General features: G+C 43.2%; 1 protein-coding gene across 6 annotated transcripts in view; it reads right to left on the bottom strand.

Annotated features, from left to right (window-relative positions):
- Window positions 1-22,009, bottom strand: part of TDRD7 (tudor domain containing 7) — a 40,126-nt gene that overhangs the window by 5,999 nt on the left and 12,118 nt on the right. For 5 of the 6 annotated variants that reach the window (XM_082336451.1, XM_082336450.1, XM_082336453.1 and 2 more), the window contains exons 4-11: window positions 21,517-21,730; window positions 15,315-15,400; window positions 13,961-14,178; window positions 8,142-8,722; window positions 4,172-4,358; window positions 2,979-3,090; window positions 1,916-2,118; window positions 1,635-1,769 (exon numbers count right to left, since the gene is read on the bottom strand). In XM_082336451.1, coding sequence (XP_082192577.1) covers window positions 1,635-1,769; window positions 1,916-2,118; window positions 2,979-3,090; window positions 4,172-4,358; window positions 8,142-8,722; window positions 13,961-14,178; window positions 15,315-15,400; window positions 21,517-21,730 — 1,736 coding nt within the window. The remainder of the gene's footprint in view (window positions 1-1,634; window positions 1,770-1,915; window positions 2,119-2,978; window positions 3,091-4,171; window positions 4,359-8,141; window positions 8,723-13,960; window positions 14,179-15,314; window positions 15,401-21,516; window positions 21,731-22,009) is intronic. The other variant, XM_082336454.1, reaches the window with a different exon arrangement.

Here is a 22,009-nt window from a genome sequence, read left to right as displayed (position 1 = left end):
CAAAAGTCACACATGGAATAAACAGTTCTGAGAAGCAAAAACTCTGTTTCAAACATAAAGTCTCTTTCCAGCCTCAGAAGCATTTCTTATCACATTGTTTTAAGCTTCCCCCATCAGTAAAACTTTAATTCCAAGCTGTCTATCTTACGGAGAAACAGAGAATATACAGTGCCAGGGGCAAAAAGCCACATTTGGAAACACAGAATATGAAATCACCGACCATTACTTTAATGTTCTGAAAAGCAAGAACATTTTAGAGCTGTGACAGACAACCGAAGAAGCTCCCACCTTATATTCTAGAACACATAATTCATCGAGATATTTAACAAACCAAACTACTGACTCAAATGAAAGTCTCATGGGGGTGACATTCACCATGACGATCCGAAATAACATAACAAGACAATGGCTACACTCTAAAAAGCATGAAGAAACTCCACTTGAAGACCCATCAACACCTTAGTTTGTTTAAATTCTCAGGCAAAATAAAAGCCCTCAGGATAAGCTGCAAAGTCAAGATTGCTGCTTTTACCCCCATATAAAGACTGGTATCAAAAGATTCTGAATGTCAAGGTCTCTCTTTGACAGCAACAAGAACCCAACATACACTCTGTCCAGAAAATATGAACTTTTGAAATATCTATCTGGCTGCCTGCCTTTGTGTTGCTAAACTTTTCAGGGTTCTATATGCCTTCCTTCAGTGTTTAGCTTGCTTGAAACTAAATCTTGATAACTGAGACTTGTTCAAAATAAAGTATTTTCAGATGGTGTGTGTTCCAGAACAGTTTAAAGCTCAACTTCTATACTTAAAAACACTTTGACAGAGTAGTTTCACAAGCAGCACTTCTAACAGGATCTTCAAGGACATGCTTGTCATGGTTTTATTCTCTAAGGCTCAGTTGAATTTTGAACAAATTAGATTCTCTTAAGATTTCTTCTCTTTTATATACATTCTCTTGAGTCTAGTAAGGGTTGTTGCATGTGTCTGTAAATGGCTGGTGGAATGTCAGACTTCTCTGCCACATGCCTATTTTAAAGTAACTGAAGACTTTTGGAAACGCCTCCTACACATCAGTTCTAGCTGAAATAAGCCACAACATTTAAAAGCTAAGGGTACAAGGACAAGATATGCAGCAGATCAGATCAAAGCCATCGGATCTCCATCGAATCTCCAAGGAAGTGAGGTTAAAAAGAACAGACTTTGGTCTGCAGACACTGCTTTTATTGTCACTTTGCAGGGTGTGCTGTGGGCCAGGCTGTTTACGCACCTCAACTCTATCATGTAAGTAAAACTTCCAGAAGAAAAATATGGTAATATCTCCAAAGGCTTTATACCAATCTGATGCAGTTTCCACTGGAAGCTTCCCATTATGAGCCGTATTGTTACTGTTCTAACGATTCAAGGAAAGTTACAAGCAGTTACTGAAGCCTTAGAGATGGCTTGTGAACAAGAAAGCATCAAAAGACACTTTCCATGCTGAAGGATGCACCCTAAAAAACTAGGAAGAGAATTTATAGCCTTTTTGAATAGTCTACAGGCTACCTCAGAAACTTGAACTTATGTGCAAGGAAAATGATTGGTACAGTCTGAAGAAAGGCTACACAACTTCACTGCCTCTCACCATAGAACCTACCTTGTAATGGAAGTAGTCTTCTATTTTCTGCAAGATTTCAGAAAGTCTAGACAAGCCTTTAGATGGCACTTGGCAATACAGGCTTCCATCAGAGAAAACACTGGTTACTCTGACATTTGTATATAGTGCATCTACCTGCAATGGTAAGATTTTGACAAGAAAGGGGGGGAAAAAACATACACACAAACTTAGCAAATTTCTGGGTACTGTTTTTTTGTCCATCCAAGACCTTAGCAGTCAATGATTTTTAATGAATTAAGAAGGAAACAGGAAAACAGTACCTGTAGGTGCAGTTCAAGGGACTTGTCATACAATGCCTTCAGGCAAGTAGCATTGATATTGATGTCATCTTCTCCGGAAGTGTCATAGAGAACAAGAAGAGGAATATCACTCTTTTCCAGTATTTCCACAGCAAATATCTTGGAGCATGTCTGCGATTCCACAGTCTTTACTAGGACAGGATCATCACAGAAGACTTCCAGCCCTGTAAGACACACCATACTTTTAATGTATCACTGTATTTGAAGGGAAAGATCATAACCAGGTCTGTGTTCACAACAGGAATCTTTCCAAGAATCAGGATGTACCAGCAAACTTGTATCGCACCCCTACTTGCATTCTGCTTAATTTCCACCTTTTTAACACAGAAAGCCGTCTTTGGGGGGGAGAAGGGGAGAAAAAGATCCTCTTCAGAAAGAGTCAAGGCAAACATATGAGAAAAAAGGAATGTATCCAAATCTTAAACAAACAAACAAAAAGCTCATTCATGGCAATTTTATATATTTAAAATAAAATATTTTTTAAAAGTTAGAAATGCCTACCAGTTTTAGGAAGGTAAATAATTTCCAGCAGAGTCAATGAAGTACGTAAGTATGCAAGTACTGAAAGGGGAAGGATCACTTTAAAATAACTAAATAGGATCATATTTAGGAATATTGCCTGACCCGCCACAACACATGTGCCTCACTTGTGGAAAAAGGAGTTGTGCTAGTACATTGCTTCACACAACAGCAAATGTCTCCTTGTATTTCTTTAGGCTCGCATATATTATAGGGACAATGACATCCAAGCTAAGTGCAGAAACAACTAAGCTCCATTACAGAGAGACTGGATATCAAGGTCTTCTAATATCAAGGTTTCTTTATAAAACTCTCCTTCACATCCATCCTTCCTTCCTTTTCCTTCTTTCCATGCCTACCTGTGTCTGCTTAGACTAGCTGTCTTGGACAAAATCTAACATACATATTGTTATTACAAACCGGGATCAAAACTCCCAGACTGAAATGCTTCAATCCATAAATTGTGCAAATGCAAGCTGTGTAGCCAACACTGGCTTTCTCTTACCTGCCAGTTTACATTTTGCAGCTTGAAATGGAAGTGAATGGAACTGTTTCTGTAGTTTGTACACACTGTTGCTTTCAACAAACTCACTGAAGCCATGATCAACATAGCATACCTGGTAATGGAAAAGGGAATAAAAGTATAAGATCATGAACATAATTGTAAATGTTTTCTTGAGTCTACGGAAAATGTATTCAGTTACCACATTCTCTGTGCAGCCACAGACAAATCACTTTTCACTAATTTAGTGCTATATAACGCCATTAATCTCACGTTTATTTCACTGCTTGAATGTTCAGAGTTTTCAGGGAAAGCTTTCTCCTCAAGATCTCTGTAAAACCATCCTCTCCAACTGTTCCACAGAATCTCAGCTCTTAATAGGAACAGCGCTGGAAGGACTCACCACGTTACGTCAAACCACATGAAGAAATGTAATAAAGCGGCAATTTTTATTTGTAAAGTTTTGAAAGTGTTGAAAAGTCAAATAACACTTAAGTTCCATTCTATGTTTTGCCTTTTGTTTTTACAGCATTAAGAGAATCATTTTGATTTATGCTTATAGTAACTTTGATACAAATACCACAGTCAATGCAGGAAACCAGTAGGGAAACTGCTCATTGGCAGCAAATAATTGGAGCTAAAGTGAGAGAAGGAATGCTTTGACAGGGCTTTTTACAACTTTTTTCTAAACTCTATAATGCAAAATGTCTGCATACCAAACACTGAAAAGGGAGTCTGAACACTGTCAGAGGATAATCAGCAACTGCTGCAATAAAGCAGTAGCCTTCTTTTGGCTGATAGCTCTCGTTAGAGAGAAATTAGAGGCAAGCTATGTCCTTGACACTGCTCTAAACCCAACAATCCTTCACAAAAATAGTGCTACTACACCCATTCCTCCTAAGACTATCAAAGGCACATTTTCAGTACAAAAGTGCTATAGGGCCCAGCCCCATATAAAACACAAAACAAAACCCCAAAACTCAAACTATTTACAGAAAAAAACCTGAAAGACCATTTAATGTTGGCAATCACATAAATTCAAAAAAGTCTTAATTTCTCATATAACTGAAAATAGAAGTACTTCAGGGCAAGAAAGGAGAGAATGCTAGTGCAGCATATTTAGGAGTTGACTGTGTATCTAAAAAGCAAGATTGTTTCAAGTCTTTCTCCAAGTGCCAAAAGAAGTAATTGCTTGCCTTTATTTTGTTGTCTTCTAGAGAAATTATCCGAGCACGCAACCAGGCATCTTCTTCAGCATGTACTGCAACAAGTTGCCCAACGCTCAGAGACTGAGCTAGCGACACTGTACTATTCTGACTATAGTACGCTTTCATGTCATCTTCCATTTGTTCCTGGGCGGAAGAATAATCTTTGCCCACATACCTACAGTATTTTACAAAAAAAACCACCGCAAGAGTTAGGATGCAACTTCAAAAAGCTGAATAAAAACCTAAGAACATTTATGTGCATATATGAATATAAGTAAATTATGGATATACACATTTTCTAAGCACATCAGTATCCAAACTCTTTTCCCATTAACAGGGCTATAGAAAAGTAACTGCCATAAAATTTAGCACTTTTGTTGACAGCTGAATGTGGTCCAGCAGTGTATAATCTAACATGCTCAACTAGATCTTTAGTAAGAGCTCTTACTTGAGTATTACAGTCATGTGGAGCAACTTGACCACAAGAGCAGAGTATTATCTGGGACCAAGTATAAAGGAGAACTAATATGTCATCTCTGAAGTTACTCTGTCATTAACAAACACCAACTTAATCAGGTTTTCATTAAGGTTGATCAAAAACAAAGCATCCAAAATAACTTCATAAATAGCTGTCAAACCAGGTGCTGTTTACTCTCGGCCTTCAGAACAATCCTGATATTAGGACTGCTGACCTAATGGTTCATACTGAAGCAGTTTGTGTTGCATAGATCTTCTTTAACAAAGTATATAAACTTACTGAAAACTCCAAATAGCAAGTTCTGAATGCTTCAGAAACAAGTCGTATTAGAGCAGACAAAAGGAAAACTTATTCCCAAATTTGTATTAGTAGCTACTGTTTTAACTTGCTCATAGAGTGACTAATACAGCTCATTTCTACTACACAGTTTAGATTATCATCCTATAAAAATCTAGGTTCATTCTGCTATATCCTCAGGATTAGTACAGGTATTGTACTATGACACACTATGCTAACTTTGTTATAAAGATGAAGTTAAATCTGAGCACATTCCAGGGAACCCTCATTTTCCTAAAGACAGCCTCCTACCTCACCATCCAATTATATACTGCTTTTCAGAATGACAGCCCTTTTGTTTCTATGTAAGAACTCATCTACTTCCTAATGGACATGGAGTGGGGCAACAGTCACGTATGTGTTTATTTCTTAACATTTGTTTCATAAAGATACTTAACAGACAGCAGGAGTATCTTAACAGAAAGTAGAAGAATCTTTCAGAACTTCCTGCCTCACTCACTATTTTCTGGTAATAGATGAGCATCATACTGAAGAAGTTTTTGCCTGCTCAAAGCCAATTGAAAAATTATTTTTTAGATGCTTTAGAAAAGAATCTTGAAAAGCAACCTCAAAAAAGTGTGTTAGAGACTAAGCTATGTGCAGGTGGCCAGAAACTGCAACCTTGCATTCAGCACCACTCTTAGTCTCAACTGGAACCAATTCACATGCCAAGTAAAGCTTGCTGCTTCATTGTGAAAGGAACAGAGGGGTATGCTTCCACAGTGAAACAAACTATAAAATTTTGTCTATTCAAAAAGATAAAAGAAGAGGAAAAAAAGTACCTGACTTGTAGCACAGAAACTCAAGGTAGTTGAGAATAAAATGTGATAGTTAATTATTTCTTGTGAGAATTCAAATGTAGCACCTAGTGTAGGATCTCTGTCTTCAGTCACACTGTTGTAGATGTATAGTGAATATCTAGGAGTGTTTCTATCACCTCACTTTCATTCTGACTACATCAGAATTCTTACAGAATTGTACCACATCTCAAAATCGAAATAGCACTAAACCTTCCAGCTTTGTCTTAATTAGTATTGCAGTTGAAAGGTCAAACAACGTTTAGCCACATAACAAGAAAGTAAAGAGATAATGATCCTGCAAAAATCAATATCAACCAACAGCCGCTACACAGTTCTTCACATTGTCCATGAATGACATAGATAACCCTAGGTAGTAATTTCTGTATTCTGGACCAAGAAACCACTAATCACCACCATGTGCCTACACAGAGCTGACAAATTCAGAAACTTTAATATTGTCGAAGAACCATGGTCCAAAATTTGGGAACTGCTGTTTTAGAGAAATTTTAACACAATCGCCCTCAGCTCATCAATGTCATACGGTAGTTTAACCCATGGGACTTGAAGCATTCTCCCAAATGATGAGTGGAAACATCCTTAAAATAACAGATTAGAAAGCTAAGATTTGTTACTCCACATATACAGCAAGTTATCAATGCTGCAAGAATTAAAAGGTGTACAGTGAAAAGGAAAAAGTTTCGCAGTGTTAAGTCCCACCTGCATAGCAAGCTGGAAGTAAGAGACACGTAATTTGTTCCTGCTCTTCCCAATACAAAACATGCAATATGCATCGTGTCTAACTGTTTTAGTATCTCTATGTACAGACGATTACACATCTTAAATTGTCTGTCTTTCCTGGCACTACTCATCTTCATCATCTTTCATGTCTTAGACTAAATTCAAACAGAGCTCTCACAGGAACATCCTCTTTTCTTTGATGTAGTTCTTTCTCCTGTGATTTTTTTTTTTAAGCTTAGGCTCACTCACAAATTCCAGCTGTGTCGTCTTCGCTAAAATGATTGACTCATCCAGCCAGAGATAGTACAAATGTTAATGATGGATGAAGAATCTTGCCTTAAATTATGCTTTGTGGTAAGACCAATATACAAAATAAATGTATAAGCAATGTACAAAAAAACCTCATCTAAGAAAAAGCACAGTATAGGAATGGCGCTAGCAGCTAAAACAAAGATGACAACATTCTCAAATGAGAATTTCTCTCATAACCCCCAAGTATGGGGATTTTCACTACAGATTATCAGCCATTAAGATTCCATGACTTCAGGGAAGTAGAATGGTGAACTGACACATAAAGAAAGTTCAAGGTTGAGTATTCCAATACATTACTGATAGCTAGAGAGAAAAAGCATATCTGAATTTCAGCCTTAAGGCTACTGTGTTGAATATTGCCAACCAGCAATGAGGAACAGGGTATTAGTTTCATAGTGAAAGGATCTGTAAGTAAACTGCACACATACTTATTTTGATCCTAATCAGGACCTGTGAGAATGGCTGAAACTATCTAATGAAAGCTGGAACTGCAGAAACTAGTGGGAAAAAACAGAGAGCTGTCAATATAGTGTATTACCACATAGTTGTTCAAGTCATCCTTTGAAGTGACATATAAAACTTCTTAAGATTAGGCTCGATTTTAAATAATTTTCAAAATGAAATATCCTCTATAAAAAGTGTTTGGGTTTTATTGGTTGGTTCGTTGGTTATTTTTCTAAGTTTTAAAGAACTGCTAGGATTTTTGTGTTTTATCCCAACAATGAACTACAGAAAGCTTATCATGGTATTTCCTGAAACAGTACAATAACATACAAGTAAGATAGCCACTACAATCCACGTCTTACACTGTCCTCTAAGGCTCGGCTGATTAGTAACCGAACTAAGAAGCACTAGTAGTTTATTGTTGGATGGAAGCTCATCTGTCCCCAGAAGTGAAAACTGCCGTGTAATCTGAACATACTCAAGTCACACCTAGTTAGTAGTAAGTCAGTTATAGAAGTAAAAAATATTTTAATAAGTATTGCAGCAATATCTGAATACTACTATGTGTTATAGTAGGGTTATTTTAAAAAGTCTTCCAATGGAAAGTTAAATCTGCTTTGATTCTCAGACAAGCTAATGATAGAACTGATCAGCTCAGCTCAGAAAAGTTTCAGAAAATTTCAATTTAAGCACACAAACAAAAGGATTCTTAAGTTTTGTTATCAAAATAAGTAAATAACAAAGTCCTGCAACCTCCTGTTCATCTGTTCTCTTATGGCAGACCTGCACAATATGAATATATGGTTTTATAGATAGAGCAAAAAAGATAGATTCTGAAGTACAAACTTGCCTGATTAGGACCTCATTAGTGTTTTTCAGTTCTAACACCATGACGGACACAGATCCTTCCGATGGAATGATTAGAGGAGGAACAGTTATGTTCTCTGGATACTGGTCCTTGGATTCTTCATACTGTTGTTCAGCTGTGGCCTTCACACCATGATGCCTCTGGACTTTCTCAGTGACATTCAGGTTTTCATCAACATGTCTTTGGGGTTTAGCATAGAGGATTGCCTTTCTGGGGACTTCAGATACATAGTCCACTACACATACATCTGAGAGCAACTCTAGATTATTTAGAATGTCTTCTGGAAATTTTACTTGGTAAGCATCTTGGTATAATTTGGGAAGTGCATTAGCCCAAAGACCACTGGAATACTTCATCAAGATGTTAACAACTTTCTGCTTGACGTCACTACTAAGTGATGCAGGTGTGCTCCCTGTATTTGGTTTTAACAAAGGGTCTACTTTTGAAGAAGGAACATTCTGAGATGCCTTTTCTTGCTGTGTATCACTTTTTGCTATCTGTGGTATTTTCTTAGCAGGATAAAGAAGCCCATCCATCTGATCACCCCTGTGTACTTTCTCCACCTTGGAAAACAAAAAGTAGAGTCAATAATCAGTTGCATCTCTAAGTCAAAGTCATTTTGCCAATTACATTTTTATAACACTCATTTTATACAGACTTTGAAGTGAACATCCACAGGGAACTAAGACTGAGGCAGTTACTACAGGGTAGCATTTCTCATAATGCTTCCTCCTCCATTTTGAAGGATACCAAACACATATGACTACATCAGTACAGGGCAAATATCTAATCTATGCAATACAAGTCAGACTTGCTTCCCAAGAAGTATAGTGTCTCTTTTCTCCTAGAAGGACCAGAAGATGATGACACACTCCACAAACTTGGGTCTTTTGCACATTAACCCCCCTCAATCTTCCACACAGGTAAGCGTATCATAAACAAACATTTCTGTCTCAGTTTACTGACGCAAAGGGGATTTGACTCTATACTTCAGAAACAAGAGGACAGTGTTGTAAAGGCTATCTGCTGTCACACTCAGGGAATTACTTCTTCTATAAGAAAGTTCTGAAATTAAAGAAGAAATTTCTGGATCATAATAAATTTCATAATAAATTTGATTAGGCCATTTTAAACCATGCCCACAGCCTCCCTCCAGACCCAGATGTTTTGCCAGTCCATATGTCTCTACCCTTTGCTCAGTTCAATAATAACCATCTCACATGGTCTGAAGTCACAACCTTGAAAGCACCATTTGAGAACTGTAGAAATAAACTCACAATAAAATTCGACTTCCTACAGCTATTCAGTTTCAACCTAGATCAACCTAACTGTAGCTTAGCAGGAATATCTGTGTAGAATTGAGATAAGAATAGCTGTCAGTGTTTTCACACTGGTCCCAAAGCAAGAACAACTCCTGCAATAAAGGAAGTTATTAAGGTTTACGTAGCTCCACCTTGATGTTCCTTCCTCAGAGGAAACAATTCTCATCAGTTTCCTGGGTTCACATCACACCAAAGTCCTTTTCAGAGGCAGATCAATGGACAAAACATTGAGTAGCTGAATTACTTGCCACTATGCTGGAGTAGCATCTACCTTTATGATATTGATGTCCGTACCCATCAGAACTTTATAAACCTTATTAAAGTCATTCTTTGCTGTTCTGTCTTAGCAACATACAATGGAAGCATAACGAAGACGACTTTAAGTATTATCTTACATAACAAGAATAATACATGTCACTCATTATCAAGATAACATTAACAAGACAAGAACATTTAGTTAAAATACATTGAAAAAACTTTAAAAAATGGCCATTACTGTGTCAAGAACCATGTATTTTCTCCTATGTGCACCTCTTCACACTCAGCCCAAATGGCCACACAATGATCTGAGTTGAGAGTCAGCAAAACCACCTAAGGGTTACTACACAAGTGCATTTCCATACACTTGCTGTGCACTACATTGTCTAGACTGGTGCAAAAGCAAGCTATCCAACGGTTCTCAGGAACAGGTCTTGGTCAACTTCCACGAACACTAGCACGCATGCTACCTAAAACTGACACAAAGGAAATAGTTTCCATAGACATAAAAAAATATTAACCACATTAGAGAATTCTCATGCATTCATGGTGGCACGTCTAAATCCTTCTTTATCGATGAAAACCAAAGTAGCAATATTTTCTGCAAGAATAAGACATGAGAAGGCAAAGAAACCTATCTAACAACCTCAGCTCCCTGAATTCATATGAATGAGTCCACAAGCTTCAAGACTCGAGTCTTTCCAAGTAGGCTCACTAAACCAAGGAGACATTCCCTTTTAATTGGGGGGAGGGGAGAGGTAGTGTCCTATAGACATCCATTTACTAAAGAATATTTATCTACTATATGATAAAATATAAACAAATCATATGAAGGACTCCAATGTACCAGTGGTACATTTACCAAGTTCTTAAGCATCTCTGCTAGTCAGCTTGATATAAGAGATGACAAAGCATGCAACCTAGAAGCACCAAAGATGTCTTCAATGATTCATGACAGGAAGAACCTACACTTGTACCCTCTGGTATCAGGAATCTTATTGTGCCTCTTGAACCACAGGTGAAGGAAGGAGCTTGGTTAAAAAAACAAACAAACAAAAACTTATCAAAGCCTTGCAAGGGCTTCAATATACAGTCAAGAGACCAAAGTATATCAGGTGGCCCAGAGAAAATATCAGGGCACACCACCTTGGCAGGTAATGATAGCCTAGATACAGAGGAATTGATAAGGATGTCCCGAGTGTCCATGCACAAGATTGAGGAATTTGTTTAAATGACCAGCCAAGGAAACTTTTAGCTCCAGAAAATACTTGGCATTATCAGGACAACAATCTGAGAAGGCTGTGTTGGAATGTATGCCAGTTCGTCCTGAAAGAAGCTGGATGCAAAGGCCTACCTTTATGCACCCTTTCTCTTAGCTAGCTCTTTTTAACTAGTGCTGCAACATAGATGAATAAATTTGAGCTGACAGGACTATTAAACCTTACACACTAAAGACTGGCAGCAGACTAAAGAGAGAAGATCCTTAGAGGCCTTTAAGCCTCTTAACTCCAATAATAGCTCTGAGGCACTGAAGCTCTGTTTTGAAGAGACTGTAGATGCCGACAGAGCAAACCATTTAGAGACAGAAAAATGCTATTTCAGGAAGATATTTCAGCTTACTTCAGTATAAATAAGCTCAGATGGACATGGCTACTATTTCTTGCATAGAAGTTAATGTTCAAGATGCAACAGACTCCTCCAAACAGTGCTATGGCCAAGACACCTTCAAGGATGCACAACACTACAGAATCTTAGTTATAAGCAAACAGCTTCATGTATGAAGAGCACTTCAAAACAGCCACCCTTTCTTTAGCACAAATATCTCAACTTTGTTCCCAGTTGAGTTTATAGATTTGCCTGCAAGGTACTTCCCGTTAGTATGGCTGGCAGGCCTGCTTTGCAAGCACAACATGCCTGCTGTCACCTCTCCATTAGAGAGTACAAAGCAGAGTCAAGAGCTATCAAAATGTATCATCAGGGCAACAGAGACTGCAGTCATTCTACACAGAAGAAAAACACGTTTGTCCTGGGCCTGAGTAACAGAGGGAGCTCTTAAAAATTAAAATCTGGAACCCAAAATAATAAAGCTTCAAATAAAAAAATACTCCCAAGATAAATACTGACACTGCAACTGAGTAAGTCAAGTGGAATGCAGAAGAAGAGCCAGTCCACTCCTTTTGACATACACCCATAGAGGGGATGAAGGCAGACATGCTCCTGTATGTGTTGCTAGGACAAAAGCTTTGTGTATGTGCGCTTGACAATGTGCAAGTAAACCACTACACTAATATATACAATCATCAAAAGAAAGGATACACTTTGCGATGCCAGAATGACTAAGATAACACCGAGTCTTGTTTAATTGTGCATACAGTGATGATCAAAGGGCAGGTACACTGGCGAACTCCTACAGCATCAACATATTCCAGGAAGGAAGTGGAAAAAACACCTACTTGAAATGAAAGATTCTCGTTAGAAAAAGTGTCCTTGACTTTCAAGGTTCACAACTAGCATATGCAGCTATTTTCTGCCATTCTTCTGCAAGGCAGGGAAAGGAAACGTGCAGTGGAAGTTGGCATTTAATGTCAGTGAAAGTCTCATCATATGTGGCAAACAGGAAAAGTCTGGCTCCATGATTCTTGGTATCAAACAGGTCCTCAAAGACTGCTCTAAAACACACTGATCAGAACTATCATTCTGATTCAGTGACAATAATTCACCAGAAGTGTGAAGCATGAATTCTTTCAGATCTCATTTAAATATTCTCAGGTTGATGTATAAGCACAAAAAAAGGCCACTACTAGAAAGATGCCAGCACCAAGACTGGCTGGAAAGAATCAGCTGTGGAATAATTACATATAGGCAGGTTGAATCAGCACCTTAGAAGAGCTGTACTGGGTCAGAACAAAGATGTTCCTAGCCCAGCATCCTTTTTGACAACAGCAGGGGCCTAGGAAAAAGCATAAGGGATAGGACAAATGTAGTGATACCTCTTCCTCCCATTTTGCATACTCCATAGTTCAGGCACTATCAGGTAGTGACAGTTTCTTTGGAATGAAGTAGTTCATGATGACTAAGGCCAGAGATCATCCATTCATCAGTGAATGTATGCAGTTGCTTTTGAATTCAAGATGATATCATTCCCCATTTACCTTCTCCAGATCTCTTATTATTTTATACCCCATACCTCCATCTTTCCCCACCTAAATCATCTAACTGAACTGTTGCTCATACAGAATCCATTACTTATCTTTACCCACCACCCTTCTGAATCACCCTTTCACTCTGCTTGATCTCTCAATGAGTTTTTGTTTGTGTATTTTCTGGGTAGAGATGGGAGAAGCACATCTGATTTTGACACGTGCTTACACAACATGTTTCCCCAGTGGTACAGTGTTTGCTATTTTGTTTTCTATTCATAAGAATAGAGACAAGACTGTCTTTCCAGGGAAGTTTGCTGCCTCCCTGGGGCCCAAATTAGAGATGTCACCAGACAACTGAATAGCTTAGTACAGCTTTTGGACTATTACCCACTCCTGCTTTTTCATGTGGGTACTAATGTTGCAACAAAAAGTCTAAGGTCGATCAAAAGAGATTTCAGGGCCCTGGGAAGAATGCTAAAAAATTCAGGAGCACAGGTAGTACTTTCCTAAATCCTCCCAGTAATGGGGAGAGACTTTGGAAGAAACAGACGAGCTCAAGATATAAATACCTGGCTCTAGGACTGCTGCCTCCACCAAAACTTTGGGTTTTGTAACCATGGAAGAACCTTTGAGGCACAAGGTATGATGGGGCCTGATGGGATCCATCTGTCCCAATGGGGGAAAAGCATCTTTTGTCATAAGCTGGTGGGAATAATTGAGAGGGCTTTAAACTAGAGTCACTGGTGGAAGGGGATACCAACTGGAGAGCTGAAGGTAAGACAAGGGTTGGCATGGCACCGCCTGAGGTTGGCAATGCTAGCGGGAACATCTACACTGCTCTTGGGAGCACAGAGGGCTCAGGAGCACATCTGAAATGCTTGTACATCAATGCACGCAGTATGAAAAATGAACAGGATAAACTGGATGAACTCTTTTTTTCTTTTTCTTTTTTTTTCCCCCTCACTGCTACAGATCATGAAAAGAAACACAGGACTACGTAAAATAACATTTGGCAAATGAACATTCAGATATCTGTAGGGTACTGGCATCTTCCACAAAAACGACATTCAATACTTACTGTGCACACATGAGGCCAGTTCTCAAGCTGACGGAGCACTGCTGTGCTAAGCTCTTCCCAGTACATTTCCCGGTAGATCTGTGGCATCTTTGATACCCAGACACCACTGCTGCACTTGCTCAGAATCTCCTTAATGCGACTTTGAACTTCATTGACATGAGCAGCAGAAGGGCCAGAGGCAACAGTATGTGTTTCTGCAATGGATGTATTCAAGTTATCTGTTAAACAAAAATACAGCCTTGAAGTAAACATAGCCTTATCAGCAGAGAGAAAGACAAATGATTACCTACCTACTCAAAAACTAAACATGGGAACTGCCAGCATAACACCAACTCTAAAATGTAACTCTCCTGCCCAGCATGGCTGTTTCAGTCACTTTTGACCGGAAAGAGCCATGGAAACCTCAGATATTTAGTAATTTACCTGAAGCTGAATTTTCAATCACTGTAGTTATTTTCATAAGAAGTTTCTGAAGGGATCCTGGAAGAGGTTACAGAACCCTTAGCCACATTGTTGCTGAGAAGGCTGCACTGAAGCAGTGTCCCAAGAGGGACACAAGATAGTTTCTTTATGAGTACAAAGACAACAACAAAGATACAGGAAAACACCAAAGGATGTTCTTCTAAATTCAGACAGATGTACAAAACAGACCAATGATTTGCCTTTCATTCTAAGATACGTCCTGGGGAAAAGTCTGAACCCAGCACCCAGCCTTTCTGTGCTACTACATTCAAGGAAGCCCTCCAGCGGAGCAGGGAAAGAGACAGCAACTCTTGTAGGAGCAAGGCAGTCATTATCCCAGCAGGAGGTTCACATCACTAGCTTGCCTGCTCCCTCATCTCTACTCCTCTCCTGCCTTTGGAGAGGTGTATTTGCTACCACACCTGAAGCTTCAGAAATCAGCCTGACAGGTCTCAAAGAAAGCAACCATCATGTGACAAGCCCATCAACTGCACAACTGCTGGGAGCCAGGCACGCAGAAGGATACTTTCTGGACAGCTAGGTTAGTGTGATGCTTACTCCTGAAAGCCAGGATTTCACTCTCCTGTACCAGATCCCTACCCTGGCAGTGAAGTTAAGCATACTCCTCCTGTTCCCAAGCTACTCAGACTAGCTTTGTGATTGGCTTTGACACTTACTACACAAGGATTTTCCTAGAAGACAGAGAGGCAGGCAAGTAAACACACACATTTCCCTGGCACCATGAAATCAGAGTGAGAAGGTTCACTCACAGAACTTGGTTTCTCACCCAAACCTATCTTCATTCAAAACAAGTACTAAGATAGATTTTTCTTAAGATGACACCCAATCTAATTGAATAGGCGAAAAAAATTTTCTTAATATGTAAACATACCATTGGAATCTATGGAAGGGCTTCTGGACAAGTGAACTTGTAACTCCTTTTGAAATCGTGGTGGGACAGTTAGTCTCTTCTCAGACCTAAAATTGAAAAGCAAATTGCTTTAAATCATTCTCCTGGCTCTGAACAGCATTCAATTTGCTTGTAAGACCTATACAAAAAATAAAATGTGTTTCACATACTTCTAGGAGGCCCCCTGCACAAGATCAGTACTCACAATGTCCTGGCTCGGAAGACAACCTGATCAGCAGTAACAAGACAGACCAGCAGGTAGTTTCTAGTTTTTTCTTATTATACTGATTTTTATGAGAAACAAAACGCACAGTGAAAAGACACTAGCAAAAGGAAAACATCTGGGCCTAATAACACAGTTGATGGTCTTACATTTGATGCGTTCAGCCTCACTATTTGGTCTTTTATCTGCAAGGTAACAGTCTTGCTGTTGAACATGATTACGCTCACCTTCTTGGTAGCCACATCAGAGTCTCCTGAAAGCATTTGGCTTCAGAAGTCAGGGGAACACCTAAAACTACACAGGAACTCAAGGTCTTTTTGTGGATGCTGTTGCTACACCATTAAACAGACTCCTCTCTGAAGTGCTCTCCCACAGAAAGGACACAAATGTCATGCTTGCAGGTGTTCTTTTGAGGTCCCTCAGAGCGCATCAGCTTATACTGGGAGCACATGCAGCACAATGAGCTCCTGACAATGAAGAGGTAACAGCAGTGTGTAGCTCACTAAGACTGTTTTGGAAACAACCAGCTGTGGAATAATTACATACACTGCAAACAAAAGGGAACAACAGTTGGAGAAAAGTGTTCAAAGACCAGGACCAAGCACCTCCCAAAGACACATACCCAAGGAAGAACTGCAGTGGAGAGGTCAGGGTGGCAAATGCACCGAAACAGCTCTCCACAGAAGCATGGCAGGTTGGTGTGAACACCAAGCACCTCCAGACCACAGCAGCCACCGCACATGCACTGAGCAGGCTCCGCAGATGGTCTCTGCCCAAAGGCCAATAAGGAGACTGGCCACCTCTGGAGTTCAGGTACAACTCTGGAGGAAACCACAAACTTCACCAGCCACAGAAACACCAAGGAGGATTTGCCCAGCTTCACTTGGGCTCTCAGAAGGTAGGACAGGGGTCAAGTATGACACTGAGGCTAGTAGCAACAGGAAGTTGAGACTAGCACAGTATTAAGGTAGCCCTATGTGCCATCACACTGACCTTTAATCGGAGCAGATCCACAAATCAGAAAGAGGCCTCCCACATTCACACCTCTTCCAAGCAGTATCTTACATGATTTAACATGAACTTGTCTCCCTCACTTTTTGCTGTCCCTGTAAGATGAAACTACTGCTCCTCCATCAGCTATGGGGTGTCACTTGTACCAAAAATAATACTTCTGTTCTGGGTCACATCCCACAGCACTAGCAGTGAGGACAGCCACTGCCCAGCACAGCATTTTCCAAAGCAGGAGAGGTATATCCAGAAGTGCTGAGCAGCAGATCAACTACAAGCACATTTGTGAAACACAAGTGGGACGAGATTCAAAAAGTACAAAGGCAAAGTCACCCACACAAAACCCAAACACACATTCACACCTTGCACTTGTTGAGTATCTGAAAAGACAATTCCAAGACTCCACCTGCATCACAGGAAAACCCTCTACCTTCTGGGCACAGCTCAGACCTCCACACAAAGCAGTAACAGTCTCTTCTTAGAAGGTGTGCTGTGACTGGCCATGCAAACTCTACAAGAAACCCAGGATCCCACCTCTCTATACGTATATTTACCAGTATGGACAACTCTGAGCTGGACAGATACCCAAGGAAAAAAAGTCTCCTTAAGGGAAGCAGACTTAAAAGAGGCTACCACCATTGCTAGGCAGCAAGCAAAACAATCCCATGAGCTAGCCACATGGGTAATGGAGACTGTCCTGCTACTGCTACTTCCCAGTAGGAATCCATAGCTGTGTTCTGGTCCTCAGTGCCACACACCATTTCTACCGCCTTAAGCCACACATCAGGTGACATGGGCGACATGAGTGCAGGGTAAGCCAGCAGGAGGTGCGGCAAGGTTTCAGTGAGGAAGAATCAGATGTTTCCCTCCCGAGCCATGCCATCTGGAACACCTTGGAAAGGAAGCTGGAAGAGAGGACTGATGATTCCCTTATGTTGCATGTGAAAGCAAATTGGATTTGGGATCTCTCAGTATTGGGACTTCATGCGGTATCTTCCTGTGCTTCCTGCTGTGGTTCAACAGCTTCCCAAGGAACAAAGTGGTGTTAACATCAGCTTTGAGCCCAGCTATCACCAGTTTCGAGCCCTGCAATCAGACAAGGCTCCTGTGATGTGCTGCTTGTTCACCAGTCCATGGTGATCTTATCTCTCCAAAGATGGGATAGAACACAGCCAGACAATGGCAGGGCCAACACACTTCTCCCCAGCATGCAGGTATGGACAACTCTGTTGCCTGCAAGGCCTCATGTTCCTCAGCTGCTAGAAACTGCTCCCAGCAAGAGGCCTCCTAGCCACACCAGCAGTAAGAGAACACATCAGCAGCCTGGCCCTTCACAAATGCCTGAGCAGCCATGCAGCCCTGCCAAGTCCCCACATGCAGCTGTAGCTGAGCAGCCCGTTATGTTTCACTCTCACAGACCACTGTCTCAGAGTGAAGGGAAGGCATGCTCTTCCCTGCCTATCGCCTTACCTTGGTAAGGCCTATGCCATCCAACTCTGCTCTTTGGCCCTTGGACAGTGCTATCTCAGCAGCGGGACCAGGTGGTGGCCAGCAGCAAATGCTGCCAGCTGGTCCAAGCAAGGGGGTCACCAAGAATCTCAACCTGTTCTCATTCATGCCGTTGCTTTCCAGCTTCAAGGATCTCTGCAGTTAGCATTACAAGCAAGGTCTCTCCCACCTTCTGTGGATTTGCAGGTCCACAGCAACATGCTCATGACATGAACTTACTGAATGACTGGTGATATAAAGACAGCCTCTCAGACCCTGCGACAGTGTCTGCAAGAAGGCCTGGGAGGGCAGCAGGAAACAACCTGGCACAACTGCAGCTGCCTTCAGCATCTCCCCCTCGTCATCTTGGTGTGACAGAATGGGGAGGAGAAACAGCATGTTCCCCTTCCACTCAAGACTATGCAGTCACAAGCCCCAGAAGCTGCGGTCATGAAAATCTCTCAGCAAAACACCACAGAGCGCTAGAGAGGTGGGACACAGACTTTGGCAGCCACAAGAGAACTGCCACTTGCAGCCTCACCGTGGGGCTTCACTACACGATGCTAGGTGAAGCACCAAGACCAGTGAGCACCCAGACAAAGCCTGTCACTGGGAGGACATCCTGCCAAGGCAAGTAACACAGATCTGCCATAGCAGGACGGATGTTCAGCAGAGGAGGAGAAATCAAAGACCCTTAAGTGCAACCCTGAGAGCATGGATGTGCTTTGCTATGACTTCGGTAAATGGACGGGCAGGGCAGGTGTCAGAAAACACACCCACAGAAACTGCACGCAGACAGCACCTCATCCCAGTCTGGGAAATAGGGCAGAGACAAAATCTGTCACCTTCAGGACTTCTGTCAGTCAACCTGTGCTGTGAATGCTCAGCCACTCTTGCTGGCAAGTGCTGGCACTCCTGCTGGAATAGTGCCTCTGAGTCTGTGCTGGCTACCTACGACACTGGTGTGAGCCCAGGATTTCTGGGGATGCTGCTCACACCTCGGCTCATTCGCACACTGTTTTGAGGTCAGGACCTCCTGGCTCAAAGCAGCTTTCCCTCCTGCAATTCCCTAAGCACAAGCAACCACAGTAGCAGCTCTGGGGGCACAAAACATCCCCAGCAGCAAGGACATCAGACATGGATCTTGCCGGTCTTGCTTCAAACTGGCCAAGTTGAAACAAATTAATCCAGTCATATGGGCCACTACACAACCTTGCATTAAAACAGAATATCATCCTCTTCTCCACGCACCCTCCCTCTACTATGTCCCCAAGCTAACAGGACAGCATTGGACCCTTTGCCACAGCACAAGATGTCTTCACCTCCAGAACTATATGGGCCAAAGCACATTTCACCTGTAGCTTCTCCTCCTGAGCAGGGCAGGAACAGACACCAGAAACAAAAGCAGAAGACTGTTACCAGAAAGGAGCTCAGGGGAACCTGCCAGAGAGGAACAAAGATGACAACACAAGATGGAGCGTACTCCGTTAGAAGAGCCAGAACAGGGCTGACATCTACCTAATTTTATTTCAGGCATTACAAAGCTTCAAGTACTACAAAACACCTTCTGGCTTTCCAGCGACTACCCTGCAGAGAACTGTAAGTGCTCTTTTTGCTCTGCCTGTCCCAGGACAAAGGACTTCTGCCCTTTAGGGAAGTGCCACTTCAAAAAAATCGAACTCATCTGCACACACAGAAAAGGGAATCTCTCTCACATCGCTCCCACAGCAGGATGACTTGGCCCTTCTCTCCTCTGCGCAGCAGCCTCCTCAAGAAAACAGGGAGCAGAGCTGGTGACACGTTTCTCCACTGCAGCTCCACCCAGCTCACTCACGAGCAGAGAACAGGGGTTAGCTCAGTCCACACTCATGCCTTTAGGGGCTGTGGCGCAGACACACAGGACCATCTCGAGTCTCCCCGCTCCTGTTGCAGCCCCGGCCTCGCTCCCCTCACCTGCCGCACGCAGCACGTCTCTCTTCCCTGGCCTCTACCTCCAAACCCTCCACTCCTCACACGGCCGCTGCCAGCTCCTCCGGCTTCCTCACTGCTCCCGCCACTGCTCTCCTCTCGCCCACCTCAGCTTCACAGCCTCCGGCTCCTGCTGCCACCACCACCCACCTCCTAACCCCTCCAAATTTCCGCCTGGCCATGTCCAAACAGCTCCTGCTACAGCCACAGCCCGACTGCCCACGGACACAAGGAGCGTCTCCTGCCCTCGACAGGAGCCCTGCCCCAGAGCAAAGCCCCAGCAGATCCACCCGCCAGCCCCAGGCACGACTGCCCCTCCCCGGGGCACCTGCCCGCTCCTCCAGCACCGCCACGCCAGGGAACTTCCCAAAAAGCACGACCAGCAGAGCGCTGCCATCGCAAAGGGCCCTTTGTGGAGCAGCGGGAAGGTTACGAGGCAGTCCTATCAGCCGTCAGGAAAATGCTACGCTCTCAGGCACAAAAGCTGAAGCGGCTGCTGCTCTCACGAGGGCTCTGAGCGCATCCTCGGCTCCCCCTCTGGCACCCAGACCCCTGACGCACACGGGACTCAGGCAGGCAACAGGGGCAGGACGCGCCTGCTTTCTGTGGGTCTTCCAGAAAGAGCAGGCACCACGGCAGGATTAAGCTGTCACTCTGCTCCGTGCCACTTCACAGCTACGCCGCCGTGCAAGCGGCACACCGCTGCCATTTCCATTCAATGCAAGGCTTTGCACCCATCCCGGTGACCTGCAGAGGATTACCACCACAATCACAGCTCCAGCGGACTTAGCGCAGCCACAATGAGGGAACAGCAAACGCTTTCCCGCCACCATCAGCTGACGGCCCAGGGCAGCCGAAAACAACACAGAAAGAGAAATGATGGGGCAGCAGTTGGCTAAGCCACCCGGATTAGAGAGGCTCAAAGGGGGCTGAAAACCAGCGTGTACCGCAAAACCAGCGTGTACCGCTAACCCAGCAAAACTGCAGCTCCAGCCCTCATCTCAGTTCACCCAAACGCGGTCGGGCAGCTGCTGGGTCCGAGCACGCCAAGAAGGGCCACAAACACCAACGCTGCAACGGAGAACTCAGCCAAGAGGTGAAGAGCGGCCACCTGCGGACAACCATCACCCTGAACACGCCGTGTCGCCTGTCACCTACGCACAAACCTCCTTCTGCTTTCTATCGCACTGGTCGCAACGGGAAACTGCGATAGCCCCACGCACCCTTGCTGTGACACCTTTGGCCAGGTTTCTCCCCAGAAGACATGGCAGCAGGCCAAGAGCACGGGGGACCTGCCGCAGCAGCCAAAAAGGCAAAGGGTCACCCGTCCTCCTCCTGGGTACCGACCCACATTCAAACTTCACCTTCTGCAAGGGCAGGAGCCCAGACTCCAACGTCCAAAATGCACGGCTGGCATGGCAGCATCCAAGGGTCCACCACACTTCCTTTCACCTCGCTCCCACACGCGCACACACACACGCACGTGCACACACTGACCTGTTTACCACAGTGACGTGCCTCTGCATGGGCATTTCTTTAGACGGTCCACTCCCGGCGGCTGGAGGCAAGGCAGACCGGGCACTCTCCAGAGTGGGTTTCACCACGCCGCACGCCACTCCTCTGCCTCGTGGCGGGCGAGGAACAGGCCTCTTGCTGCCTTCTTCTGGCATGCTCAAAGGCCTGGGCTGTCGCAAAGTTCCTTTGGGCTTTCCTAAAGAGTTTGCAGACGTAGCCGTGAGTAGCGCTCTCCTCCGCCCAACCCAAAGACACTTCAAGCACAGCACATGACTCCCTCCAGGGAGCCCAGGCTTGTCCACAAGACACTTCAGAGGGATGCTCTCAGCCACTCTCGTGGGTCTCTTTGCTACAGCATCCTGGCTCGCACCCAAGGACTCACAAACCGCAATCTCCACCGCCGCGCTGCAGCAGGCAAAGAGACAGGACACCCAGCTCTCCTCACACTCTCGGAAAAGCCATGCACCTGCGAGGT

Source organism: Platalea leucorodia (genome assembly GCF_965183815.1).
Source record: "Platalea leucorodia genome assembly, chromosome: Z".
NCBI classification, from domain to species: Eukaryota; Metazoa; Chordata; class Aves; order Pelecaniformes; family Threskiornithidae; genus Platalea; species Platalea leucorodia.
Note: the sequence above shows the minus strand (reverse complement) of the source record. Positions and strands in the feature narration are given on the sequence as shown.